This window comes from Nansenia antarctica (assembly GCF_963989245.1).
Source record: "Nansenia antarctica genome assembly, chromosome: 1".
In the NCBI taxonomy this organism is placed as follows: domain Eukaryota; kingdom Metazoa; phylum Chordata; class Actinopteri; order Argentiniformes; family Microstomatidae; genus Nansenia; species Nansenia antarctica.
Genome location: NC_137674.1, coordinates 55,042,110 through 55,051,718, shown reverse-complemented (window position 1 = coordinate 55,051,718; position 9,609 = coordinate 55,042,110). Strand labels below are relative to the sequence as shown.

The 9,609-nt window shown below is 43.3% G+C and overlaps 1 protein-coding gene across 2 annotated transcripts in view; it reads right to left on the bottom strand.

The window, feature by feature from the left end:
* Window positions 1-5,478: 5,478 nt before the first annotated feature.
* daam1b (dishevelled associated activator of morphogenesis 1b) overlaps window positions 5,479-9,609 on the bottom strand; it is a gene marked incomplete at both ends in the record, with an annotated part of 60,064 nt that continues 55,933 nt past the window's right edge. For both annotated transcript variants that reach the window (XM_080545864.1, XM_080545865.1), the window contains 5 exons: window positions 5,479-5,691; window positions 6,038-6,208; window positions 7,532-7,663; window positions 7,775-7,835; window positions 8,806-8,913. In XM_080545864.1, coding sequence (XP_080401990.1) covers window positions 5,479-5,691; window positions 6,038-6,208; window positions 7,532-7,663; window positions 7,775-7,835; window positions 8,806-8,913 — 685 coding nt within the window. The remainder of the gene's footprint in view (window positions 5,692-6,037; window positions 6,209-7,531; window positions 7,664-7,774; window positions 7,836-8,805; window positions 8,914-9,609) is intronic.

Below are 9,609 nucleotides of genomic sequence, written 5' to 3'. Positions count from 1 at the left end.
TGGCCTATTTGCAATTGTTAAATTGTGATTTATATTCTTTTTCTGGGATTTACTTTTAAATGACTGAATTGAAATTCTCCTAAATCAGATTTTCATGGGTAGTAGCGGATATTGTACTCAAGAGGGTGCTATATACCAAACATTTCCCGCTAAATGACAGAAAAGTCAAACCAAAAATAATACAGGTTTGAAGAAGACAAATGAGTGAATTAAGTGTTCTGTTAGAAATAATTGTGTATGCCTGTCCGCACCGTCATATCTAAAGGAGGCTGGATCTCAGAGATGCCATGATAGTGCTTAGTAGTCACTGACTACTTCAAGTGCCCTTCGGAGGTAACTGTTTTCATGTCCTAACATATAATCTGAATTAAGTCATTTCTCACTTGTACGCCTTTTCTTCATGTGTCCCAAGGCCCAAACGGCCAACATGTTTTTGTGTGATTTGCACTGCTCGTGTTTAGTTTGTTCTGCCAATTAGAAAGACACAAATCATCATCCCGCAATGTTGAGTTTGAGAGCAAAAACACAACAACTTGCAGTTTCTCCCATTTATTTACTTCAGATCATATCATAACAATGGAAGGAAATATTTAAATTATAAAAGTCCAATGGAGGTATCTCACATTAGGAGACTGTCACATAGTAAAACTATTTGTCAATGAAAACCTTAATGTGAGAGGGAAAGAGCAGAGTGAAGTGTTGCTTCGACTGAATACTTAAAATAATAAAAAATAACAGCATAACACCTGTGTGTCTGTTGGACTAATACAGCACATTGTGGGCTGGTTTTCCAGATGAAGCCTAATCCTAGACTAAAATACCTCTTCAATTGAGCTTTTTTTTTATTGCAAATGATGTAGTGGAAGACCAGACTTAATCTGTGTATGCATACAGTCTAACATCAGTATCTACAGTGTTGAGCAGTGGCAGACCAGGCCTTCAGATACCTTCCTCACCATGTCAGCATGGTTAAAGGAGGATGTTCCCTTTTTACTTTTCCACTTGTTTTCACACTGACCTCCACTATGTCAATGGTCAATACCTGGGTCCATATCTAGCCTATTTGGGTTTTTGTGATGTGTCAGATTAGTCGTATTCAGGAAAACAGCACATTAAACATGCAGATCACACTACTTAGTTGGTACTGTATAAATGCTAGGCTGAGGAGCGCCTTTCAAGCATATTTGTAACAGTGGAGGCTGGTGAAGGTAGAAATCAGAGGATGGACTCATTTCTAATATGGTTATCAATGTTATTGGTATCAATGTATTTGATTCCATTCCATGTATTACATTAAGCCATCTACTGTTTTCTACCTCCACCAGCCTCCCCTGATTTGTAAGGTATTTTAGATTTAGTGGAATACTGCAGGCATCTAAACACTCAACATGGACCAGAAAACTCTGTGGGTATTGACAATAGTTGGTTAAGTGTGAATACAATGTGTCAAGTCAAAGAAAGGAAAACTGTCCTTTAAAGGGATAGTTAATGCAACATACAAATGATTTCCCATGTACCTTAGCTGTGTTCAATTATGTCCGTTTTGGCATTTAGTTCTCTCAGGCTGCGTTTACACTGCCAGATAGAAGTGACACAATTCTGATTTGTTGCTCACATGTGGCACAGATCGGATATGTAACGTGTAACCAGTAAAACAGCACATTGAATCTGATATTCTCAGATCCGATTCAGGCCTCAATCATATGTGGAAATGAATCTGATACAAATCGGATGTGTCATTTTGATTGTGATGTAACCAGGCAGGTCGCATATACCTGGTAATTCCTATTTGCACGTCATTGGTTGTCTCATTTGCGTCCATTGCAAGTGCCGGTGTGGGTACAGGATATATTCGGGGGTGTTCGGGGTCCTGCTATTACAGATGACGTATCACAGTATGACTGCCTGTCATGACGTAACACATTATGATGTAATGTATGATGTAACGGAAGCCATCTGGGTTCCAGGAGCTCCAGATTAACTTTAGTTAGCTGCTGCCCAATAGTAATGTTATAAGGCGATCCATCAAACATAATACAACCCAATTCCCCAAATAGTGTGCAAGTTCACATTGACATGGTTTGCTAACGTTAACTGGCTAGCACTTAACCGATGTTGGATAGCTAGGCTAGTACGTTAGTCAGCTAGCTAACGTTAGCCTAGATAGCTAGCGTGAGCTAACGCCTTTGATGCGCACTCGCTGTACTAGCCTAGCTAGCCGGTTGACATTTTGCTAACGTTAGCAAACTAGCCTGCTCCTGGAATCCAGATGGCTATCGTTTACGGCTCTGCAGCCGACCCACCCAAACAGACCCGAATACATCCTGCACCTATTCATAGCTTTCATGTGACGTCACAGCATAGTGGAAACGCCCACCTGACGGGCAAAAGGCACTTTTTGCGGGTTAATAACTTTGATTTCCCGTGGGTTAGGAAAATAATTCCAACGTGTCCGGATAGAGTAGAAGACAGGGAATCCAACACTATTTGAATGGAGTCGATCCTCCACTCCTATCACCGTGGACACAGCAAGGAGCGAATTCCCGGATATAAATATTCCCTCGCCTCGCTGACAGCGGGAGTTGGGAGTTTCGTCCAGCAGCCGGTGAACGCCCGGTTGATCGAGTTTCATATTAAAAGTATATCTTCTCGGGGTGTCAGCGCGGTGGTTAAGGGCTCAAAATGACCGTATACTGATGGTGAATTTAGCAATAATAGTCTTATGTTTGTACCACCTCCATAACCGGTGTTATTCACGGGAAAAGCCGGTCAAGGAGGCACCCTTTGCAGGTCAATAACTTTGATTCCCGTGGGTTAGGAAAATAATTCCAACGTGTCCGGATAGAGTAGAAGACAGGGAATCCAACACTATTTGAATGGAGTCGATCCTCCACTCCTATCACCGTGGACACAGCAAGGAGCGAATTCCCGGATATAAATATTCCCTCGCCTCGCTGACAGCGGGAGTTGGGAGTTTCGTCCAGCAGCCGGTGAACGCCCGGTTGATCGAGTTTCATATTAAAAGTATATCTTCTCGGGGTGTCAGCGCGGTGGTTAAGGGCTCAAAATGACCGTATACTGATGGTGAATTTAGCAATAATAGTCTTATGTTTGTACCACCTCCATAACCGGTGTTATACACGGGAAAAGCCGGTCAAGGAGGCACCCTTTGCAGGTCAATAACTTTGATTCCCGTGGGTTAGGAAAATAATTCCAACGTGTCCGGATAGAGTAGAAGACAGGGAATCCAACACTATTTGAATGGAGTCGATCCTCCACTCCTATCACCGTGGACACAGCAAGGAGCGAATTCCCGGATATAAATATTCCCTCGCCTCGCTGACAGCGGGAGTTGGGAGTTTCGTCCAGCAGCCGGTGAACGCCCGGTTGATCGAGTTTCATATTAAAAGTATATCTTCTCGGGGTGTCAGCGCGGTGGTTAAGGGCTCAAAATGACCGTATACTGATGGTAAATTTAGCAATAATAGTCTTATGTTTGTACCACCTCCATAACCGGTGTTATTCACGGGAAAAGCCGGTCAAGGAGGCACCCTTTGCAGGTCAATAACTTTGATTCTCCGGGGGTTAGGAAAATAATTCCAACGTGTCCGGATAGAGTAGAAGACAGGGAATCCAACACTATTTGAATGGAGTCGATCCTCCACTCCTATCACCGTGGACACAGCAAGGAGCGAATTCCCGGATATAAATATTCCCTCGCCTCGCTGACAGCGGGAGTTGGGAGTTTCGTCCAGCAGCCGGTGAACGCCCGGTTGATCGAGTTTCATATTAAAAGTATATCTTCTCGGGGTGTCAGCGCGGTGGTTAAGGGCTCAAAATGACCGTATACTGATGGTGAATTTAGCAATAATAGTCTTATGTTTGTACCACCTCCATAACCGGTGTTATTCACGGGAAAAGCCGGTCAAGGAGGCACCCTTTGCAGGTCAATAACTTTGTTTCTCCGGGGGTTAGGAAAATAATTCCAACGTGTCCGGATAGAGTAGAAGACAGGGAATCCAACACTATTTGAATGGTGTCAATCCTCCACTCCTATCACCGTCGTGTATCTTGATAGTTCTTCATGAGTGAGGTGGTCTAAATAGTAGGCAGCCATGTTGAGCGATGTTGCTATGATACTTTTTGCCCGTCAGGTTGGTGGTTGCTAGGGAAGAAACCACGTGACTGAAAGCTATGAATACCGGCTGTCTGTTTACTTTCATTTTCGGTAACGAAACCCATGTACGCATGCGGGTTATTTCAAGTGTTACACAAGAGAAAGCAATGTAAGCACAGGTGTCGGATATGGGTCATTTTCAAAAGTAGATGTAAGCAGGCGTTCAAAAAACTAGGCATTACGACCTGCAGTGTAAATGCAGCCTTAGATACTTGATAGCCAAATGTTGTTTTAAGAAGATTGTAGAATCAACCACAGCCAAGGTAAGTGGGAAATCAGGTTAATTTGTATTTGGAATTAACTCTCTCTTTAAGGTCAACCTTTATTTGCATATGTCCAGTATAACAAAATAGGGTTTGTTTTAATTATGATTATTACTTGTTTGTTTGTTTCTCTCCAGTAATCATTTACTCAGGCCATTCATTATGCTGAGCATTATGTATAAAAATCACCACCCAAGTGTTGATCCAAATGCAGTTTCCTTTTGTTTTAAATGCTTCTCCCTGGTCCAACTATTCCTAAAGAAGGGTTAGCCCGTTTTATTCATTCTGCCCATGTGTCATTAAACACTGCATGGAATGGTTCCTATTCAACCATGGTGGTGGTTTTGTGAGTCCTTGAATGAGCATACTCCAGCGGTGACTCTCCTCAATGTTCTCTTGCATGCGGGGTGGCGAGAGGCTTGTCTGTTTTGGGTTTGTTAGCTTGAATAATGCCATTGGGAGCTCAGGAAATCACATACATACCAGACAGTTAAGAAATGCGAGAGTTTTAGGTTCAAAGGAGGCTGTACACATGAATTGAGACTCAATCCAATGGGGTGCAACTCTGTCCACAACAATCTGAGTCACCTCTAGCTACTGTGCACCTGCACTATAGCGTCAACATTCTGCCCTCTTAAAAGGACATCAGGAATACAAACAAGTTCTAGCAGTGGCCATTTCCGGGTTCCTGTAACCCACTTTAACTCCAATTGTTCATTTCATCATCCATGTCTGTATTGCCTCTCATCAGTAGCCATTGCCAACCTCACCACATTCACTGTCCTGTATCACATCCATTCTCTTCCAACAGGAGCTAATGCTTTGAAAAGGTACTCCCTGTGGACCACTCAGATGAACAACTTGAAACGTCTTAGAACACTGAGATGAAGGTGTCACCAATGTGCTCTCCTCAAGTCTGCCACAGTAGGGCAGGGAGGGGGGGGATACAGTCGCCAATGCGCGCTTGTCTACGTGGATGAGCTTGTGAGATGGTCGGTCTGAGGGTGGATGAAGGAGCTGAGCAGGAGGCCGGACCTATCAGAGGTTGAGCTTGGTGGCGGGCCTCTCCCTGCTGCTGTAGGCATCCTGACTGTTGATGCGTTTGCGATTGCGTTTCATCTTGGACAGGTCCTTGTCAAAGACCTCGCCGGAGCGTAGTGCTGACACCAGGTCATCAAACTCTCCGCCGTCGTCCTCACCGTTGGCCTTGGCTTTGCGTGCCTTCCGCTCCTTCTCCCTCTGCTCCTTTAGCTGTACGAGACAAAGACGAAGAGAGAGGTAGAAGTGAGAGGGATGGTGGGGGTGAATGGGTCAAAAGAAAGAAAAAAACATTAGAGTAGAAGGGAGAGATGGGTGGAGGAGTTACTTTTATTCAGTGGAGGAGTTACTTTTATTACTTTATTATCTATCTATGTCCAGCAGTCAGCTAGCTCAACTGAGATATAGTGACAGCAAATAGGGCAAGTAGCTTCCCTACTCTAAAAAGCACCAAACATGAAAGCTGAACACTGACTTTATCGGCTGAGAACTAAGGATGTCCTGAAAGTCATTCCACATACCTGAGAACTAAGAAAGTCCTGAAAGTCATTCCACATACCTGCGCCTCCATTCGGGTCCTGCGCTCCTCCTCGTCTTTCCGTCTGCGCATGTTGTCGTTTTCCTGCCGAGCCTCAGCAAAGGACAGCAGGAATTGGTCAAAGATGCCAAAGAACTCATCTGGCTGCATCTTGCCGACGTCTTCGCCAAAGTGCTTCACTGCCCTCAGGAACTGTGGGATCAAGAAGTGTTGCACTTAATGCAGTTATTACACTACTATAAGGGTACATTAATTAATATGAACTAATATACTGTAGTAGGTGGCATCATGCCTCAACATGAACTATCATGGTTTAAACCATTTTGTTGATGTTTCCTGTAAACTTTTGTCGGTGTATCTGCACATCATTAACAAACATGAAGTACTACATTAATGAATGGTAATTCATGTACCCTTATGATTAAGGGTTACCCAAAACGCATACAATAGCTTAGCGTCTTGATTGCTACTGTATAAAACAGCCAGGTCCCTAACCGTAACCCAGCAGTAGCAAGGCTTTGAAGCCCTTGTTAACCTACATTTCACAGGCTACTGATTCTAGGTGAAATCTGGTCCTAGGGCCTAATGAGAACCATGTGTGCTGTTTATGGAGTGAAGAAAGACAACGCGCGAGGGCACATGACTGCCAGAGTGTGCCTGGTGTTGTTGGGGAATGTGGAAAGCATGCGGAAATCACCTCAGACTCATGCCGCCTCGCGACGGGGGAGGGCAGGCACGGTGCCTTTCATGTTAGTTTATCACTACCATATGTGACACGTTCTAGTTTTGGTCCGCATGTCGGCATCTGATTTAATGTTCTGACTTATCTTTCGAAAAATGTGAATACATTTCCGCGTTGTTGAAAATCAATGACGCACTCGCTAGTCAACTAACACAGCTTGTTTTGTGAGCCTGCTAACAATGTAAAGTAGTTAGCTAGTTAACTACGGTTAAATAGTTAACTAGGTAGCAGTGGGGATTACTCACCGAATCAATTGCATTTCAGTATTTTGGCTTGAATAGCGAGTTTGTATTGTGATTCCCTGCAATTCATTCAACACACCCGAACAGCCGTTCGTGGTGGCTGTTTCACCTGTCTTTTGGCGTACCCAGACAGGTATGAAACAGACACCACTAACATCTGTTCAGGTTATCGTTCAATCACCTTCGCTAAGGTAGGAGTTCTATCAAGAATATACTGTACATATCATACTCTCACCTAAACTAAAGCTTGCACAAAGCAGCCTATTCTGTATAGGTTATGACATGCTCTATCATCTGAACCACATGGGACCCATAAAGCAGCCAGGGGCTTCAGCACAGGATGCTCTCAACCCTGGAAGAGCTGGTGTTACTCCTAACCCTGGATGAGCTGGTGTTACTCTCAGCCCACACACACACACACAGTATGTTTTTGCAATAACAACAACAACATACTGATGGCAATGTTGTTCCTGAATATGCTGGAGTATCTCTTTAACACAACATCAATATGTCAATCCTACACACACATACCAGGTCTTTAGCCTCGGTGAGGGAGTCCTCCACATCAGAGAAACTGAAGCTGGCCACAGTGATGAACTGGCTCACCACAGACACGTACTTATCCCCAACCTCCTGGGGGCGCTTCTTCTGAAACTCCAACTCCTGAGAGGGAAAAAGAAAGGTTAACAATTGGCCAAACTAAGGGAAGAGTCCAATGAATGCAGAGAACGTGTAAAGTGGTATGAAGGAGACCAAGCCAATTACTGTACTCACACTCTCAACATTTTTCAAGCCACTGCGCAAGTTGTTGATTTCCTTCTCGAGCTCCGTCATGCTACAGTCATTGGGGAGAGAGAAGGGGATAGTTTGTTAATCCTCAAAAGAAAGGCTTTAGATTTGGAGTGGACCGATACTTAAGAATTACTTTTAAGGGACAGTCAAAGTGAGCTAAAAATCATTGTTGGATAAACCACACAGCCATCCATGTGATATCTAGCCTTCAAAGCCTTATGATACAGAACAAATTAACCATAGTCAACAGATGTTTGACCTTTGACCCTTGTGGTCTGAGGCTTGCAAAGACTATTCTACAAATAAATGATTACAGATTACAGGTTCATCTACATGCAGCCATGTGGAATGACTGTGTGTGTGTCTGTGTTTTGTGCCACTGCTGCCCTTGATCAAAGGAGTTCTTACTCAAGCTGTCAACAATAGTGGCATTGTTAAATGCTGCTGATCCCATCACAAATCCCCATGTGCTCATCCCGTGCCCCAGTGCTAATAGAAGAGGCACATGCTTAGATGACACTTGGAGTCTGACTCCAAGACCCACATTCAGATTTCAATTTCACACCATGCAAGCCTTACTGACAATGGCCGTTATTTACTCCAAAGATCGCTCCAGTGTGCTATTTATTCTTCTTCTTCTAATAGGCACATGAAAATGCATGGGCTACATATAGTTCTTTATGCGTTATTTGGAAAATCAATTTGGAGAATTGTACCGCATTTCCTTTCAATAAAACATTATTGTCCATTTATTCAATGGCAATGTACATTTTGTTCACATAGTAAATCTCCCAAATTCAAGTTGGCCAACATATGGCCTCCACTTTAGTGGTGAAAATAGCCCTAGCTCATGTGACTTGAAAGGTACATTTGACCTCAACAGTACTGAGAATCCACAGAATCCAGTTACCTAAAGACATTCACCACAATTACACTGCAAGGCCCCATCATCACACACATCAAAACAATTGTGAGCCCAGCCCATGGAAGGATCTCTCTGAGAATCAACCTACTTGACTTTGGCAGCTTCAGGTATGCTCTGAAGGTCCTCCTGGAACATCATGACCTTGGGATACTTTTTCTCCAGGATGGTGATCAGGTAGTGCAGGAGAGTGATGTTCCTGCAAGTGCACAGACATGCATGTAGACCCGATAACTTAATTGGATGATATTTAATATACAGTGCCCTGCGTAAGTAATGGGAGAGTGATGCATTTTTACTTCTTTTGGCGCTACACTCCAAAAGTTTACCTAATAATCTAACTATTAGGTTAAAGTAGAGATTCTCAGCTTTTATTTCATGGTATGTGTGTACATATTGGTTTCACTATTCAGAAATTCCAACACCTTTTATGCATAGTCCACCTTTTTTAGGGTACCCAAAAGTGATTAGACACTTGGCTTGACAGGTGTTTCTGGTTTGTTAGATGTGTTCTCTCACATCATTTGTGTAGTCAATAGAGCTCTCAATGTCTAGTATTGATTCTACAGTGGACTTTGCATTTGCCTTTGGAGTATTCTATTTGTGTCTGTCAACACAAATGAAGACCAAAGAGACATCAATGAAAGTCAGGAAAGCCAAGACAAATCTCAGACAAAAATCATCAGAAACATAGTAAAGTTTGGAATGTCATTAAAAGGAAAGAAAACACAGATGAGCCCAGAAGAATCCTAACCATGATTAAGAAAAAACCTAAAACAAATGTTCCACAGATCAGGAACACTCCAGGAGGTAAACGTGAATGTAGCAAGAAGATACCCAGCATCTGGTGGGGTCAATGGGTCGCAGACTTCAGGCTGTTATTGCATGCAACGGA